General features: G+C 44.5%; 1 protein-coding gene across 7 annotated transcripts in view; it reads left to right on the forward strand.

Annotated features, from left to right (window-relative positions):
* Window positions 1-19,869, forward strand: part of kif1b (kinesin family member 1B) — a 274,231-nt gene that overhangs the window by 241,143 nt on the left and 13,219 nt on the right. For all 7 annotated transcript variants that reach the window (XM_072245139.1, XM_072245131.1, XM_072245136.1 and 4 more), the window contains 7 exons: window positions 3,864-3,978; window positions 6,666-6,799; window positions 7,030-7,091; window positions 9,261-9,406; window positions 10,789-11,028; window positions 14,425-14,496; window positions 15,417-15,541. In XM_072245139.1, the coding sequence (XP_072101240.1) occupies window positions 3,864-3,978; window positions 6,666-6,799; window positions 7,030-7,091; window positions 9,261-9,406; window positions 10,789-11,028; window positions 14,425-14,496; window positions 15,417-15,541 (894 nt within the window). The remainder of the gene's footprint in view (window positions 1-3,863; window positions 3,979-6,665; window positions 6,800-7,029; window positions 7,092-9,260; window positions 9,407-10,788; window positions 11,029-14,424; window positions 14,497-15,416; window positions 15,542-19,869) is intronic.

Here is a 19,869-nt window from a genome sequence, read left to right on the forward strand (position 1 = left end):
TTACACAAAGGATTGTTACGGTTGGGAAAGCATGTAAGAGTGAAGGAAGCAGATATACTTCTCAAAAGTAAATTCGATACCCTCTTGGAAAAGAATGATAGGGTTTGAAGAGAGAGTGAGGGAGTAAAGCCTATTTAAATCACAGGCAAAGTCAAGTTTATTGTCATCTGCACACACAGGGGCAATGAAAAACTCAACTGCTGCAGCACCACAGACATATAGCATCAGATAATCAACTTTCACAGGAACAGCATAAATTAAACATAAATTATACATTTTTTTTAACAAAAAGAGCACAACTAAAGCCAATGAAAGACAAGGTTAAATGCAATGCAAATTGGACATAGTAGTTACTCTTCTTCCTGGGCCCTCATCTCCCGCTGGAGCAGAGGCCATCGATGACAGGAGTTCATCAATGTTTCTGTAATCCACTGTGCAGAGGATTGGCCTATGCAGCTTCACCAAAGCCTTGTCGGTCGGCCTTGCCCATTTCCACCCCTCACAAATGGGGTCATAGGGTTGGACTTTGAGAGGCCAAAGTAGTTGTGGTGTTGCTATATTGAATTGGTGATTAGGGTTGTGCCAGTTAGTTCAAGAATCGTATGTTTGAATGGAAGCGGCTTTTCTTGAACCTGATGGTGAAAAAATTCAGGCTTCTGTACCTCCTGCCCAAGGGGAGCTGTGAGAAGATAGCCCGGGTGGTGGGGATATTTGATGACAGATTGTGAATTTCTTGGCAGAGCCTTTAGTCATCGGCTGTGGTAACCTGTGCCTTTACAGCTTTACAAGCACATCGTGGTATATTACAAATGTGGTGAGGGTTTCTGTCTTCTCTCAAACCTGTGGTTCCTTCTAGAAGTATTGGTTGAAGTAATGATCTATATTCCCTTGTTGCCCTTCCTGCTAAAGGAAATTAGGTCCTGAATACCTACAATATGATTGTAATTTAGGAAGTTGGAGATTCTGGAACAGTAGAGGAAGGAAGACTCTTCGACTCAAAAGTGGGGGAAGGGTGGGCAAGTGGGTTTGCTGCCGTGGAGACTTACCGAAACAGGCCATTCAAGATGCCCATCTTCATGCCCAGGTCTCTAATTATCTTGAAGCTGCTGTAATGTCCAAGCATTGGGTGGAATCCAAAGCCAAAATGTGTGTGAAGTTGGAAAAAGTGGCCAACGTCATACTATTTCACAGCAGGATGGTGAAAATTGTCAACGAGCACCTGAGACAGATAGCCGGCTGGTGGCATAGTGGCATCGGCACTGGACTTCGGAGTGAAGACTCCTGAGTTTGAATCCAGCCGGCTCCCTTGCACGCTTTCCATCCGTGCTGGGTTGAGCGTCAAGTTAGCAACTTGGCCTCATAAAAATAAGAAAGCCTGCTAAAAAAATGCTGTCATGACGGCGTCCGGATGACTCCACTCGGAGTTAAGGGCTTTCTTCTTCTTCACCTGAGACAAACTCATCAACACAGGGGTTGCCAACGGACCCCTTGCTTAATGGTGTTGATCCATGGCATAAAAAAGGTTGGGAACCCCTGAACTAACAAGATCATAGGCAGAGTTTCAGGATTAATCTTGACCGTGAATAAACTGAGTGCTTTAAAATGCATTCTTGAGCTTTGTATTGATGATTGTGACATCAAACCATGGGAATTATAGTCGGAAACTATTTTACAGGCACAGGGGAAAAGGTAATCAGCATAAAGTGACCATCAAACCTGGATAATTAGAATAAGAAATGAGAACAAGGATAAGCCTCATGAGCCTGCTCTGCCACTTCGTAAAATCAAAATTCAAAGTAAATTTTATTATCAAAGTACATGTATATCACCATATACAACCCTGAGATTCTTTTTCCTGTGGGTGTACTCAAGAATAGTAACTATAACAGGATCGATGAAAGATCAACCAGAGTACAGAGGACAACAAATAACAAATGGAAATATAAATAAATAGCAAAAAATAACAAGGACATGAGTCCTTAAAGTGAGATCATTGGTTGTGGGAACATCTCAGTGGATGGGCAAGTGAGTGTAGTTATCCCCTTTTGTTCAAGAGCCTGATAGTTGTGGTGTGGTAACTGTTCTTGAAATAATTTGCTGATTCCTGCTCTGAGGCCATATCCCTTAATTCCTTTTGAACCCTTGTCTGTGTCTGTTGTAAATATTCAGTCATTACGTATGTTCACAGTTCAGACCTATCAGTCCGATCTTTCAATATGCATGATGAATGAATGTGCACAACAGAGATGGCCAAGGATTAACTAGTCTCTGAATTAGGAAACTTCTCAGCCTGGTCATTATCGTGATCAGAAGATCGTGGAGAAGAAGGGAGATGGTGTTTGAATGCATCATTCACTTTGCAAGAATCTCCTTTTTAAATCATTATTTAAGTATTAGAACATAGAACAGTACAGACACTTCAGCCCATGATGTTGTGCTGACTATTTAACCTTACCTACTCTAAGATTAATCTAATCCTTCCCTGCCCCACAGTATCCGTGTGCCTAACTAAAAGTCCCTTAAATATATCCCTAAAGTATCTGCTGCTACCACCACCCCTGGCAGCATGTTCAACGCATCTACTACTCTGTGAAAGTTTGAATAGTGCAAGTGATTAAAAGGTTAAAAACAAGGATAATTTGAAATGATTTGTTCAGGAAAATAGTGGTGATCTTGAGATAGAAGTTGAACTTGTGTATTGGTGCAGTCATGGATTGTTTGAGTTCTCTTTAACCCCCGGATTAATTAGTCCCACTTTTGGTCAGTATGTGCTGATCCCTGATCTCGGCATTGGTTACAGGTGTATAGACCATTAACTGGTTAATGATCTGTCATCTTTGCTGTTTTGGTGAATAGTTTGGTACTGGAGAGTGAAGGACAATGTCTCATCGATGATAGCCACCAAAGGACATGACAGTAAGACAACTGATCCAGGGAGACCTATATTTGGGGCTGAGAGGGAAACGGATCAGCATGATGAAATGGCAGAGCTGACTCGATGGGCCAAATGGCCTAATTCTGCTCAAATATCTTATGGTCTTACAGTCTACAGAGCAATTTGCAACACACTTAAATCATAAAATGCTATTATGCAGAGTGTCTATGTTTCAAAAACACTGATGTTGAAGAATTTTCGACTTCCACTTACAAAGAAAGTTTATGAATCTCCTTGCTCCCCAGAACACAATAACTTCTTAGACAGCTTTCACGTTAGTAACTGGTCGCATTTAGTGTGTGTATGAGAGAGAGAGAGAGAAACAATTAAATGTGTGAATGAGATGAAAAATACACATCCAGTGCTTGAACCCATACAATATACACTCAGTGGTCACTTTATTAGGTACTGGAGAGGAATCCAGTGTGGTCTTCTGCTGCTGTAGCCTGTCCATTTCAAGGTTCAACATGTTGTGCGTTCAGATGCGCTGTTCTGCACATCACTGTTGTAACACGTGGATATTTGAGTTACTGTCAGCTTGAACCAGTCTGGCCATTCTCCTCTGACCTCTCTCATTAACAAGGCATTAACTGCCACTAGCTGGATGTTTTTTTTTGTTTTTCACACCATTCTCTGTAAACGCTAGAGACAGTTGTGCATGAAAATCCCAGGAGATCAGCAGTTTCTGAAATAATTGTTTCTATCTGGCAGGAGCAATCATTCCACAGTCAAAGTGACTGAGACCATATTTCTTCCCCATTGTAATGTTTGGTCTGAACAACAAATGAGCCTCTGCATGTTTTTATGCATTAAATGGCCAATTAGATATTCGCATTAATGAGCAGGTCTACCTAATATAGTGGCCACTGCATGTTTTTCTGCACAAATAAAACTGACTTTTTGTATCCTTATCTTTATTTCCCCTCAGAAGCTTTTATCGGTTTGAGGCCGTTTGGGATAGCTCTTTACACAATTCCCTGCTCCTAAACCGCGTGACTCCGTATGGAGAAAGGATCTACATGACGCTTTCTGCGTACCTAGAGGTTAGTTCACTTGACTGTGTCTAAAAATCTGTAGTGGCTTCTGATTGAATTCAGCCCTGTTTCACAACAGTTCAATTGCAACAAAGATGCAGGGACCAATTCATTGAGTTTAAACCAAGGGAGTTCAGATTAACTCAGAGTTTAACTCCTATGGGTTCAGAAAAACTGATCCATCAGAAGCGCAAGCATTTCTGCAGATGCTGAAAAATCATGAGCAATACATGTGTGTATACATGTGTGTGTGTACACATGTATACACACACACACACACACTCTGTCTCACACACACACTCACACTCACACTTACACAGACTCACACTTACTCACACTCACACTCTCACACACACTCACTCTCTCTCACACACACTCTCACTCTCACACACACACGCACTCACACACACATTCTCACATACTCTCTCGCACACACTCACACTTACTCACACTCTCTGTCACACTCACACACACACACACACACACACACACACCCCCAGAGGTCGGTCAGCATCTATGGAAAGGAACAAACAGTCAACATTTTGAGCCGAGACCCTAATCTATCACATTTGTTACAAGGTTTGTTCAGTCTAGCTACACATGCCACACTTCTAACCCCTAGTGTGGTGTTTTATACAAAATACATGTTACTGTAGTTTGGGACTGTGTCATTCTAAATGACAAGTTGCCTTAGTGTAACGTGCACAAAATGCTGGAGGAACTCAGCAAATCAGGCAGCGACCGGGGAGGGGAATAAACTGTCGGCGTTTTGGGCCCTCGTTTCCGGGACTGGAAAGGAAGGGGACAGAATCCAGAATAAGGAGGAGCAGTCAGGGGAGGGAGTTCAAGCTGACGGGTGATAGGTGAGACCAGGTGAGGGGGAAGGTAGGTGGTTTGGGGAAGGTGTTGCAGTAAGAAGCTGGGAGGTGATAGGTGAGACCAGGTGAGGGGGAAGGTGGGTGGGTTGGGGAAGGAGTGGCAGTAAGAAGCTGGGAGGTGATAGGTGAGACCAGGTGAGGGGGAAGGTGGGTGGTTTGGGGAAGGTGTTGCAGTAAGAAGCTGGGAGATGATAGGTGAGACCAGGTGAGGGGGAAGGTGGGTGGTTTGGGGAAGGTGTTGCAGTAAGAAGCTGGGAGGTGATAGGTGAGACCAGGTGAGGGGGAAGGTGGGTGGTTTGGGGAAGGTGTTGCCGTAAGAAGCTGGGAAGTGATAGGTGGGAGAGGCAAGGGGCTGAAGGAGGAGAAATCTGTTAGGAGAGGACAGTGGACTATGGGCGAAAGGAAAAGGGCATCAGTAGGAGGTGATTGGCAGGTGAGGAGGAGCAGAGAAGGGGTGAGAGAGGAGCCAGAATGGGGGAATAGAAAAAGAGAAAAGGGGAAGGGGAAGAGATTACCAGAAGTTAGAGAAATTGATGTTCGTGGGGTCAGGTTGGAGGCTACCCACATGGAATATGAGGTATTGCTCCTTCAACCTGGGTGTTGGCCTGATCATGGCAGTAGAGAAGACTGTGGACCAACATGTCAGAACGGGACTGGGAAGTTGAATTGAAATGGGTCGCCACGTGGGACATCTTGCCTACCAGAGCAGAGGTGCTCGGCAAAGTGATCCCTCCATCTATGTCAGGTTCTCACCAATGCAGAGTTGCCTTAGTAGGGGGTCTTGAGGTTGGAGACAAAGTACAACTCGGTGCACATTGTTTACAAACAAAGGACCTCTGTTCCAATGCAGACACAGATTGCCATGTTGTGTTTAAGTTTGTCTACACTTTCGCAGAAATGATTTGATCTGTGTCACTTTGTAAGGAGAGAAATTCATGCTGATTGCTAGCACAAAATCTGCAGTGTAAGTGGTGCTGGTGTCTTCTGTTCCAGTTCTGATGTTCAGTTCTATTAACTATAATGGGATCATATTCTTGGAGCAAAGATTAAAGAAGGATTATCTTTATTTGTCACCTGTACGTCCAAACATGCAATGAAATGTATTATAATCATAGAAAAGTACAGCACTGAAACAGGCCCTTCAGCCCATCTAGTCCGTGATGAACTATTTAAACTGTCTACTCCCATCAACCTGCACCCAGACTAAGCCCTCCATACCCCTACCATCCAGGTACCTATCTAAACTCCTCTTAAAAATTGAAATTGAGCTCGCATGCCCCACTTGCACTGGCAACTTGTTCCACTGTCTCACGGCCCTCGGAGTGAAGTTTTCCCTCATGTTCCCCATGAACTTTCACTTTTCACCCTTTACACATGACCTCCAGTTGTAGTCCTACCCAACCTCCGTGGAAAAAGCCTGCTTGCATTTACCCTTTCTATACCCCTCGTAATCTTGTATGCTTCTATCAGATCTCCCCTCAATCTTCTGTTGTTTGCGTCAATGATCAGCACAGTCCAAGGATGTGCTGGGGCAGCCTGAAAGTGTTGCCATGCTTCCAGCACCAACGTAGCATCCCATAACTTACTACCGCTAACCCGTACGTCTTCGAATGTTAGAGGAAACCGGAGCACCCAGAAGAAACCCACTTGGTCACGGGAAGAACGTAGAAACTCCCTACGTAAACTCCCGTAGCAGGAATGGAAGCCCAATCTACATTACACTAGCCACTACCTAACTGTGGCGCTCGGACTTAAAGATGCTACGATTTTGTCTGTGCTCTTGATTGTCACCTGTTTCTGCACTCTTTGAACTTGCAGCTTGACCATTGCATCCAGCCAGCAGTGATCACCAAAGACATCTGTATGGTCTTCTACTCCCGGGATGCCAAGATCACACCTCCGCGCTCCCTGCGTAACCTGTTTGGCAGCGGCTATGCAAAGACACCTGACTGGTACTTCCAAAATCAAATGGCACTTAAAAGTGCTGCCTATTTTAAATTATATTGGAAGAAATTTTATCTGTAGTTTTACTTATGATTCTTTCACTGATGTAATTAAACTTGTAAGCTATTGCTTCTCAGAAATGACTTGTGGTGGCAAATGTAAAACACTGTAAATTGTGAGAGCAGATACTGATGTCAAAAACAGAAAGTTGTGACCTCCTCTTTTCCTTTTCTTTCAGTAATCGAATAAGTGGTGTTTATGAGCTTAGCCTATGTAAAATGGCGGACAGAGGGAGCCCTGGTAAGTACAAGATTCCTCTGATTTGGTTAGGTTTCTACGTTACCCAGATTACTACTCTGTAATATTAGCATGAACACACTTTCGTAGGAGCTTGCTTAGGTTCGCTTACATTTGAGTACAGGAGTTGGGATGTCATGTTGAAGTTGTACAAGACGTTGGTGAGGCTCAATTTGGAGTATTGTGTACCATTCAGGTCACCTACCTACAGGAAAGATTAAAAGATTGCGGAGAAAGTTTACAAGGGGGGTGTTGCCATGACCTGGGGACCTCGGGTATAGGGAAAGGTTGAACAGGGTAGGACTTTATTCACTGGAAAGTAGGAGAACGAGGGGAGGTTTGATAGCGATACAGTGTACAAAATTATGAGGGTGGTGGGGTGGAGATACATCACTACCAAAGGAGGTATAAGGTGCTCCTTCCCTCCGCTAGACTGCAGGTCACCCTTGGGCAAGGTGTAGCACCTGCTTGGCCCCCGTTCAGGGTCACGTGAAGCTATGGGAGCAGGTGGTGGATGGTTGTATGAGCAGCTGGGGCATATCACAAGTGCTGGTTATATGACCACTGATGCCAGGCAGACAATATTAGATTAGATTAGATTATGAGGACACTCGGTCCTCATTTATTGTCATTTGAAAATGCATGCATTAAAAAATGATACAATGTTCCTCCAGAATGATATCACAAGAAAACACAATATCTGAAGATTGTCTGTATAATGGCTGGGGTCACTGGTCTTGTAAAGTCACTGCCCAGAAAAAGGCAATGGCAAACCACTTCTGTAGAAAAATTTGCCAAGAACAATCATGAACTCGGAAAGACCATGATCACCCATGTCATACAACATGGCACAGAACGGATTGGCAAAATTGAGGGTTAACGCAAGCAAGATTTTTCCATTGAGAATGGGTGAGACTAGAACTGGAGGTCATGGGTTAAGAGTGAAGGGCGAAATATTTAAGGGGTACTGGATGGAGAAACAACTTCATTCAGAGTGTGAACAAGCTGCCAGCAGAAGTGGTAGATGCGGATTTGACTGGAACATTTAAGAGAAATTTGGATGTACATGGATGGGTTTGTACAAGTGCGTGGATGGGTTTGTACAAGTGCGTGGATGGGAGGGGTGTGGAGAGCTATAGTCCACATACAGCTCAATGCCACTAGGCGGAACAGCAGTTCAGCACAGGCTAGATGGGCTGAAGGGCCTGTTTCTGTGATTCTATGACCGTTTCTCAAGATGAGAGAACCAGAGACAAAAGACACCGTTAGTCTGTCACTGGTTCCCATTAGCCTTCACTTTGCACTGTTGCAGTCCACTTTGTGGCCTTTGATTCAAGTGATCAGGAGCTTCAGAGAGCAGTTAAAGGTCAGCCATGGTGTGGTGTTGGAGGGCCAGATCCCTCAACTCTCTGAGTCCACAATGACCATTGGGTGCACTGATCAGACTTTATTCTCCAAACGTTCCCGTTATCTTCCAAATTCCACTAATCACCTGCATGCTGGGAGAAATCCGAGTAGCCAGTTAACCTGCTAGCTCCTACGTGGGATGTGAGAAGAGACCTACAGGGAGAGTGTGCAAACTGCGCGTGTGCCCACAGAGAGTGAGAGAGAGAGCGCGACACGCACACGCACGCACACACGCACACGCACGCACGCACGCACACGTCAGAATTGAATCCAGATCACCAGAACCATAAAGCAGCAGCTGTACCACTGTGTCATTGTTTTTCAGTGTATTCATTGTGAAGCTACTGGGGACATCTATAGCTTCATGTATAAAATGTGTTTCCATTTATAACGAAGGACATCACTCGAGATTGCTGGTATACGTAGCTAATTCCCAGTTTTAGTTTTTTCTGGTGTTGTGTCTGAAAAATCGCTCTGATTGGGGGTGTAGTGTTACTGTACCAGTCATTGGGTGTAGTGTTAATGTACGATGGTATAGTGTTACTATAGAGTTAAATGGGTGTAGAATACAGTGGGCGGAAAGTTGATCTATGAGGATGTAATGTTACTGACGTGATCTCTGAGTGGGGAGTTAATGTAAGTGGGTGGAAAGTTAATGTTACTGAGCTGTTCAGTGGGTGTAGTGTTGCTGTAATGATCAGTAGACATAGTGTTGATGTAAGTTGAACAGCCTAACATGGGGGAATAATCCCTGGTATGTTCCAGGAATGCAACGAAGGAGAAGGAAGATTTTAGACACCTCAGTTGCCTACGTAAGGGGAGAGGAGAACCTGGCCGGCTGGAGACCCCGTGGGGACAGCCTCATCCTGGAACACCAGTGGGAGCTGGAAAAGCTGGACCTCTTGCATGAGGTAATCTTCAGATTTCCGTAGTCCAGAGTGTTGGGGACCTTTGGAATTCTGTCACCTTGGAGGCTGCGATTGTGGAATTCTGTGGCCCAGGGGGCTGAGGGGTACGGAATTCTGTGGCCCAGGGGGCTGAGGGGTTCGGAATTCTGTGGCCCAGGGGGCTGAGGGGTTCGGAATTCTGTGGCCCAGGGGGTTGAGGGATTTGTGGAATTCTGTGGCCTGGGGGCTGAGGGGTTTGGAATTCTGTGGCCCAGGGGGCTGAGGGGTTCGGAATTCTGTGGCCCAGGGGGCTGAGGGATTTGTGGAATTCTGTGGCCCACGGGGCTGAGGGATACGGAATTCTGTGGCCCAGAGCAAAACTACAGTTGCTCCGTTGCTCAGTATCTTCAATGTCTAGTCGATATGAACCAAAGGGGCAACTTACAATAGCCATTAGCCCACACAACCTGTTTTTGGGATGTGGGAGGAGACCAGGGGGCCATAGGGAGAACGTCCAAACTCCACACACTGCTCCCCAGGTCACGAATGAACCTTGCTGTCTGGGACAGTGAGGCAGCTGCACTACCCGCTGCATTGCTGCGCTGTCCTACGAGCCCAGCTAGGATGAACGACACTGTGAAAGTGGAACAAGCTGGAAAATTTAAAGGGGTGTGCGGACAATCTGTAAACTGCATGTCGTGTCTTCAGGGGGAGAATTTTGGATTGGTTTAAAGAAGGTTTAAAGTATTTTGCACTGGGTTTCACTAAGATTACTGGCTACACAAAGGTTCAGAATCCAGTGACCAATAGACAACTTTTTCTCTCTTGAGTCCCAGACTGAGGCCCTGTAAGACATTGGTCAGAACGCACTTGGAGTGTTATGAGCAGTTTTGGATCCCTTGTCTAAGAAAGGACACGCTGGCACTGGAGGGGCTCCAGAGAAAGTTCATAAGAATGGTCCCAGGAATGAAAGGGTTAACATATGAGGAGTATTTGATGGCTCTGGGCCTGCACTCACTGGAGTTTAGAAAAACAGGGCAGGGCGGATCTCATTCAAACCTATTGAATATTGGAAGGCCTAGATAGGGTGGATGTGGGAAGGATGGTGGGGATCCAGAGGGCCCAGCCTCAGAATAGAAGGATGTCCCTTTAAAACAGAGATGAGGAAGAATTTCTTCAACCAGAGGGTGGTGAATCTGTGGAATTCGTTGCCACAGACAGCTGTAGATGATAGGTCATTGGGTATATTTAAAGCAGAGGTTGATAGGTTCTTGATTAGTAAGGCATCGAAGATTACGGGTAGGTAGGAGAATAGGCTCGAGAGGGGTAATAAATCAGCAGTAGGCCAAATGGCCTAGTTTGGCTCTTGTGGTGTGGATGTTTAATATTCGTTCGTGTTTGCTCAGGTTGAGCGGACACGGCATCTGCTCCTGCTGCGAGAGAAGCTCAGCGAAGCAGCTCCAAAATCTCTCTGCGATTCCATCTCCCCAAGCATGAGCAGTGGGACTCTCAGTGCCTCCACCAGCATCTCCTCACAGATTTCCACCACAACGTTCGAGAGCGCCGTTACTCCCAGTGAAAGCAGCGGCTACGACTCCGCAGACATTCAAAGCCTGGTGGACCGGGAGAAGGAACTGGCAACCAAGGTACTGTTTGTGGAGTCAGTTAATGTCGGGCCTCTGAACCCCTTTATTGTTCCTTTCAGGGCGTCCCAGGACACTTTGTCAAAAGATAAAACCCAGTATGATAATGACCAGAAAGTATGATCTAGTAATGTGGAGTGAGGGATAATCACACTGGATAACAAATTTTTTCTGAAGTGTTGCTTCCTCAGAATTTTTTTTGATTTGTGGTAGACTGCTTGAAGCTAAACACAAATATAATTTCAGACTACTTGTATCACGTAGGAATTTGGAGAAACAAAAAATTAACTTTTATTGAACATAATGCAATTAATTGCATAATGGTGCTGACACTTTGCAGTACTTCAACTAAGCTAAATATGTTTTGTTGATGATTTTCATTTCTACTCAGTGTCTGAAGTTTCTCGCTTAAGTGTCTAACAATAATCAGCCAGCATTGATGGATTCCAGTTGCCACGATACCGTTTCTCTATGACTGCAATGTCCTGGTGAAACCTCTCACCATGTTCGTCATTGACAGTGCCAAGATTTTCAGGGAAGGAGTCTAAATGGGAATGCAGAAAATGAATCTTTAGTGACATGTTGCACTTCATGGTTTTGTATGCTCGAAGCATGTTGTCAACCAGTTCACGTAGTTTAATGCATTGTAGTTGCCAAGAAGATTTCCAACAACATCTTTGAATGCCTTCCATGCGATTTTCTCCAGTCCCACTAGAAGTTCTTCAAATTGCCTGCCATTGATGACCTGTTTGACTTGTGGACCAACAAAAATGCCCTCCTTAATCTTAACATCAGTTATTCTGACTTGAATTATGAGCTGAAATAACAAATATGGGTGATTTCAAACAAAATGGTGCATGTGGGGAAATTTCATGGTGATTTTCATGATCAACAGCCCAAAATGCATAAGATACACCTTAAAGTATTCAGGAAGTAAAATCTAAGTTGTTCAGTGTTATTGGCCAAGACATTGGAAAGGTTTAGAGCAGGGGATCGCAACTTGGGCCTCATAGACCCCTTGCTTAATGGTAGTGGTCCATGCCTTTAAACTAGGGGTTCCCAAACTTTTTTGAGGGGTATGGGCCAAACTCAAGCAAATGAGATCACCTTAGTTAGTCACCCTGGTTGGCATAGACAAGTTATGCAGAAAGACCTGTGTCCATACCACATCAGTAGAATACACTCAGTCTTTTTCCCAGGTGTAGCAAATCAAGAATTAGGGAGCAAAGGGTTAAGGTGGGAGGCTAAATGTTTAGTAGGAACTTCTCGGGGGATGTTTCTTACACAGAGGTGGTCAGTAGATGGAATGAGCTGCCAGAGAAAGTGGTTAAGGCAGGTTCCATTTACTGTCAGAGAATGTATACAATATATGACCTGAAATTCTTACTCTTCACAGTGACATCCACGAAACAGGAGAGAGCCCCAAAGAATGAATGACAGAGAAATGTTAGGACCCCATTTAAATGGAGATGAGGAGGAATATCTTTTGCTAGAGAGTGGTGAATCTGTGGAATTCTTTGCCACAGGCAGCTGTGGGTGCCAAGCCTTTATGTATATTTAAGGCAGAGGTTGATAGATTCTTGATTGGTCAGAGCATGAAGGGATATGGGGAGAAGGCAGGAGAGTGGGGCTGAGAGGAAAATTGGTTCAGCTATGATGAAATGGAGCAGACCCAATAGGCCAAATGGTCTAATTCTGCTCCTTTATCTTATGGTCTTTCCATGACCATGATTGTTCTTGGTAAATTTTTCTACATAAGTGGTTTACCATTGCTTTCTTCTGGGCAGTGCCTTTGCAAGACGGGTGACCCCAGCCATTATCAATACTCTTCAGCGATTGTCTGCCTGGCGTCAGTGGTTGCATAACGAGAATTGATATACTCCAACTGCTCATACGTCCATCCTTTAGCTTCACGTAACCCTGATCGGGGTGGGGTGGCGCTAAGCAGGTGCTACACCTTGCCCAAGGGTGACCTGCAGGCTAGCAGAGGGAAGGAGCGCCTTACATCTCCTTTGGTACGGACGTATCTCCACCCCGCTACCCAAGGGCTAGCCCCACAAAAATGCTGAAAGAGCTCAGCAGGTCAGGCAGCATCTATGGAGGGAGATGAACACCTGGAAAGGAAGCCCACCTCCTCTTTATTCCTGATGAAGGATCTTTGCCCTCTACAGAAGCTGCCTGACTTGCTGAGTTCCTCCATCATTTCAAGATTATTTGTTGCCATTCTTCAGGATGTGGTGCAGCACCATAAATATCAATATAAACGCAGTCCTATAAAACACAACGTACAAGTAATTGAGTGTGGCCATAGATACATAATATTAGCTTGTATATATAAATTTGTATTTAGTGTGAATGCCCACAAAAATGAATCTCAGGGTAGTATATGGTGACTTGTATCTACTTTGATCATTAATTTACTTTGAACATTAGACCGATTGTATATAGATAGAGTGATGTGAGGTGCAGGAGTTTCTGAACATGGGGTGGCCCTGACAGGAGATGATAAGGTGACAAAGTGAGTCTTGACAAGAGGAATTCTTCTAGGTGGCAGCAAGGACAGTAGGACAGTGACTGTGTCAGTGTAGGTATGAGGTGTGAAATGTAAGCATAAAGTGACGGTGCATGGGTGAGGGGCTATGGAGAGAAGTGGCTGATGCGATGTGATGCTTGCAGCCCCCCCAAAGAGGGGAGACAGTATGGTCATCTTGGCAAGATAGTAAGTTGGAGAATCTATCCTTCAAAAGAGCCACTTTGCCAAAACTGAACATTACGAAAGGAGAGCGACTGAACATGCAGGCGCTACGGCAAAATCCAGCCACCATGACTTTACCAGCAGACAAAGGAGATGTGACAGTCCTGACGTCCTTGGAGGAATACCATAGGAAAGTCCAACATATTCTGGATGATCCTGCCTATGGAGTTCGACAGTGGGATTCCCATGGATTTGATGCTGAGGAAGACCTCCGTTTTATTGAAGAAATCCAGACTGCCAGCAGATATATTAAGGAATGGAGGGTTATGGGCTGAGTGCAGGTCGGTGGAACTAGGTGAGAGTAAGAGTTTGTCACGCACTAGAAGGGCTGAGATGGCCTGTTTCCATGCTGTAATTGTTATATGGTTATATGTGGATGTCATGGTGGTGGGGTGGGTTAATGGGTGGAGGTGTTGATCAGCCTGACAGCTTCTAGAAAGTAACTGTTTTTGACTGTACGGTGTGTGAGTGTTTTGTGTGTGTTGCTCCAGCATAATCTGTTGTATCTTTGATTCTCACAGCCTACAGTCAGCGAAAGAAAAAACAGTTATTGGTGCTTTTATTCTTTATAGTTCATCAGTATCTTTGACCTGTTTTCTACCTGGTCGACGTGTTCTTGATGCACCGTGATCTCTTTCTTTTAGTGCCTGCGACTTCTGACACACACCTTCAACAAGGAACTGAACCAGGTCTGCAGCAGCATCAGTGACAGCAAAGTAAGTGCTTTGTAATCAGATAGAATTTATTGATAATAAAAATTATTTACAAGTATAAACAGTGCAATTCCCTTTTCATTTTTACATTACAGAGTCAATGCTTTAAATACCGTTACATTGCATTCCTTTAAACCAATAGGACAGTTGCCAGTCGTGTGTTCCCCTTAGGTGATATACTGCCTTCAATAATAGAGATCCTTCCTCTCCCAACCCGGCTTTTCTTTCTTTCTTTCTTTCTTTCTTTCTTTCTTTCTCTCTTTCTCTCTTTCTCTCTTTCTCTCTTTCTCTCTTTCTCTCTTTCTCTCTTTCTCTCTTTCTCTCTTTCTCTCTTTCTCTCTTTCTCTCTCTCTCCCCCTCTCCAGAAGTGGAAGAACCCTATTAATTCAGTCTGGTAGCGGGCAAGTATCAGAGTTGCAATAGTCTGTTCTGACATACTATGATGAAACAATCAAGTCATCAAATATTCATGGATATTTGAAATTCCTAAGTATTCTGATGTAACAATTCTTGTAGATCTCATTTCCTTTTAGTCTTTTCAAGGAACCTAAATCCTTTTAAAAATAAATATATATCCGTGTTGCCTATCACCTTGTATAGAACATTTTTATCACTGAATAAGAAGCTCCTAATCAAACAGCACAGAGTGAAGGGCTTTGTTACTCCTTGGACTGTTCATCCAGCGTCACTTTTACCAATAATTCAAGGAACAAGATGCTAACCATACCCAGAATATTGAGTATTATTCTATAGACAAGATGTTGTTTTTCAAGAATACTTTTTCATTGAAGAGAGAGCAGTGGAACGTCAGGATTGCAGATTACTTTTCTGACATTCTGAAAGGGCTGCGATATGTTGTATACCAAACAGTGCACGCTGGGCGATTTCAGGGTTGAATACTATTGAAATGTTCTGTGTTTCAGCTGTCAGATGTGAATTCTCCCATTGGCCGCGATGCATCTGTGTCCAGTTTCAGCAGCAGTACACTCACTCCTTCTTCCACCTGCCCGTCACTCGCAGATTCCAGGTGTAACTCAGTTGATCAGAAGTAAGTTTAAAACAAAGGGCTAATGTTTCTTTTCGCTCGTAAGTTTGGTGGTGTTACTCACACTGAAGGAAAGGAATTTCTCTACTGACTGGTTAAGCTATGTACACTCAGTGGCCACTTTATTAGATCATCATCATTATGTGCTGTGTCATATATCATCATGTGCTGTGTCATATATCATCATGTGCTGTGTCATATGACATCATGTGCTGTGTCATATGACATCATCATTACGTGCTGTGTAATATATCATCATTACGTGCCGTGTCATATGACGTGGGCGGTCTCCATGACCATGATTGTTCTTGGCAATTTTTTCTGCAGAAGTGATTTGCCATTGCCTTTTGGGCAGTGTCTTTAAAAATTGGGTGACCCCAGCCATTATCAATACCCTTCAGTGGTCAGTGGTCACACAACCAGGAGCTGCGATGTGCACCAGCTGCTCATACAATCATCCATCTCCTGCTTCCATGGCTTCATGTGATCCTGATCTGGGGGTGAGTGGGGGAGTTGGGGTGGTGGTTAAGCAGGTGTTACACCTTGCCTAGGGATGACCTGCAGCCTAGTGGATCCTTGCACCTCCTTTGTTAGAGACATACCTCCACTGCAGCACTCAAACGTTATTAAGTACAGAAGTGGAACCCAGTGTGGTCTTTTGCTGTTGTAGACATCCACTTCAAGTTCCAATGTGTTGTGTCTTCAGAGAAGCTCTTCTGCACACCACTGTTGTAATGTGTGGTTATTTGAGTTCCTGTTGCCTCCCTGTCAGCTTGAACCAGTCTGGCCATTCTCCTCTGACCTCTCTCACTAATAAGGTGTTTTCACCCACAAAACTGGATGTTTTTTGTTCCTCGCACCATTCTTTGTAAAATCTAGAGACAGTTATGCATGAAAATCCCAGGAGTTCAACAGTTTCTGAGAAGCTCAAACCACCCCTTCTTCCACGGTCAAAGTCACTTAGGTCACATTTCTTCCCCATTCTGATGTTTGGTCTGAACAACAACGGAACCTCTTGACCACGTCTGCATGCTTTTATGCAGTGAGTTGCTGCCACATTTAGATATTTGCACTAGCAGATGTACCTAATGAAATAGCCACGGAGTGTATATCAGCAACAATGGAAGATGCGTTCGTTCTCATTTTCCAGTTTTAAAATGGAATGTAATAGATGTCGTACTGTATGTGTTCTTCCCGTTTCCAAACTTGTGTTATGCTATTTTCACTTTGGGGATGTGTACGTTGCTAGCATTTGCTGACCTTCCTTTGAGAAGTTGATGGCAGCCTGCCCTTTGAGTTTTGTTGCTGAAGGCATTCCCACAGACCTGGCAGGGACGACGAAGGACTGATCCCTACATGAGGATTTGGAGGGGAAACTTGCACTCTGCAGTATTTCCTTGCACCTGGTATTACAAATAGTTGCACCGAAGTTCTGTGGAAATGTTAGATGTGACTTCATCACATGGGACTTCAATAAACTTCCAAGAAATGGCCAATCCCCACCTCCTGAGGAATGATCGGGGTTGGTATGCTCACACCTTGATGAAAAATTAAAATAAAGATCTGGCTGAACAGTTGAATTAAATTATAAATGATAAAACTGTAGATCTTCCTTCTTTGATGATGGGGCAAAATCAGCAGGCTGTGTGTAGTGTGGAAGGGATTGGAAATCAGCATCAGATTTAATATCACTGACATATGTTGTGAAATTTGCTGTTATGTGGCAACAGTACATTGCCTTACTTTTCTGGTAAAAAGAAGACGCTTGTCTACATTGTAGGTTCCCAAACCAGCTCTGGATCTTGTGGTCCATGGGTGGATTTTCACAGTTTCATCTGATGCCCTGTTCTTCTCCCAGTATTTCACTTCCAGTCTTGATCCCTGTGTCCTTTGTTGAATGAACAGCTATTTAATTGCTTCTAGTAAGTTCACAACTTGCTGGAGTCACCAACATACAGGAACATAAAAGAGAAAGGGGGCTTTTTTGGTCATCCTGGATAATTTTGATCCCTAATTTATTCTCTCTATTCCCAGTTAATTGATGAAATTTTGAATATTTGAAACAGTTGTGGGGGAGTAAGTGGAACACTGGCTTTTAACCAGTTCATCACAGTACTGCGTTCATCAACCCTGCATCCTGACCTCTTAATCCTCACTCAGAAGGGCTGTTTCTACGTACCATTTACAATAGAATTCTTGTATCCTGCACTTCTGCTTCAATTTTTTGGATTAGATTAGATTATGAGGACACCCAGTCCTCGTTTATTGTCATTTAGAAATGCATGCATTAAAAAATGGTACAACATTCCTCCAGAGTGATATCACAAAAAAAAACACAGGACAAACCAAGACTAAAACTGACAAAACCACATAATTATAACATATAGTTACAACAGTGCAAAGCAATACCATAATTTGATAAAGAGCAGAGCATGAGCACGGTAAAAAAAAAAGTCTCGAAGTCTCGATAGTCCCATCATCTCACGCAGACAGCAGAAGGGAGAAACTCTCCCTGCCATGAACCTCCAAGCACCGCCAACTTGCCGATGCAGCACCATTGGAAGCACCCGACCGCAGTGGACTCTGAGTCCATCCGAAAACTTTGAGCCTCTGACCAGCCCCTCCGACACAGCCTCTCTGAGCACCATCCCCTGCCGAGCGCTTCGACCCCACCCCGGCCGCCAAGCAACAAACGAAGCCAAGGACTCGGGGCATTCCCCTCCGGAGATTCTGGACCACACAGTAGCAGCAGCAGCGAAGTTTCAGAAGTTTCACCAGATGTTCCTCCGTGCTCTCACGTCTGTCTCTATCAAATCAGGATTGTGCACGGCACCCTACTTGACAAATAGTAGGGTCAAGTACTTTTTGTTGAAGTATTGATGATCAGAAAGAACTGCAGGTCATAAACTTATACAGCAGGGAAACAAGCCCTTCAGCCCATCTTGTCCATTCCAACCAAGGTGCCTGATTTGGTCTCATATCTGTGTTTGGCCCATATCCCTCTCCTAAACATGTACCTGCCCAAATGCTTTTTAAGCAGTGTAATTGTACCTGACCCGACAGCTTCCCCTGGCAGTCTATTCCACATACCCATCACCCTCTGTGTGGGAAAGTTGCCCCTCAGGTCCCCTTTAAATCTCTGCCCTCTCATCTTAAAACTATAATGTCTAGTTTTAAACTACCCTCCGCAGTGAGAAAAAATCCCATGCCCCTCATGATTTTATGTACCTCTTTAAGGTCACCTTTCGCCTCATATGCCCTAGGGGTAAAAAGCCCCAATCTATTCAATTCCTCTAGTCCTTTGTAGATGGCCAATCTCTGGAATCAATGGACTACATACAGGGGCTGAGGAGAGAAGACGTTTATTAGCCACTACCTGTCTATAAAGATTTCCCGGAGTGGCACGGTAGCGAGCAGTCAGTGTAACACCATTACAACACCAGTAACCAAAGGGTCATTTCCCGCTGCTGTCTGTAACGAGTTTGTACGTTCTCCCTGTGACCACATGTGTTTCCTCTGAGAGCTCTGATTGCCTCCCGCAGTCCAAAAGCGTACGGGTCAGTAGGTTAATTGGTCACTTGGGTGCAACTGGGCATCGTGGACTTGTTGGGCTGGAAGGACCTGTACTGTCATCTATCCGAAATGAAAGCAGCCCTACAATATCAGATCTGAAACAGTAATTGTTTCTACAGTCACAGACACTGCCTGACCTGCATTTTCTGTATTTACTTAATGTTGTAACAAATTGTAATCTTCATTCACTGATGCACTGTGGCCGCTTTGTGCATAATTCAAATAAGGAGAAACTCACTATGGCTCCTTCAATAGCACGGTTTAATTCCACGACGATTCAATAGGGCAGCTATCCTGCCCTTTAATTCAGCTACGATTCAATAGGGCAGTTAATCTGCCCTTTAATTCAGCTAGTGTGGGCATGTGGCCAAGTGGTTAAGGCATTCGACTAGCGATCTGAAGGTTGTGAGTTCAATCCCCAGCCAAGGCCGCGTGTTGTGTCCTTGAGCAAGGCACTTAACCACACTGTGCTCTGCGACGACACTGGTGCCAAGCTGTATGGGTCCTAATGCCCTTCCCTTGGACAACACCGGTGTCGTGGAGAGGGGAGACTTGCAGCGTGGGCAACTGCTGGTCTTCCATACAACCTTGCCCAGGTCTGCGCCCTGGACAGTGAAGACTTTCCAGGCGCAGATTCATGGTCTCGCAAGACTAACGGATGCCTTAAATTCAGCTACGATTCAATAGGGCAGCTAACCTGTACCTGTACCTCCAAAGACAATTTGGGATGAGCAGTAAACGTTAGCCATGCCACCAAT

This window comes from Mobula birostris, chromosome 27 (genome assembly GCF_030028105.1).
Source record: "Mobula birostris isolate sMobBir1 chromosome 27, sMobBir1.hap1, whole genome shotgun sequence".
In the NCBI taxonomy this organism is placed as follows: Eukaryota; Metazoa; Chordata; class Chondrichthyes; order Myliobatiformes; family Myliobatidae; genus Mobula; species Mobula birostris.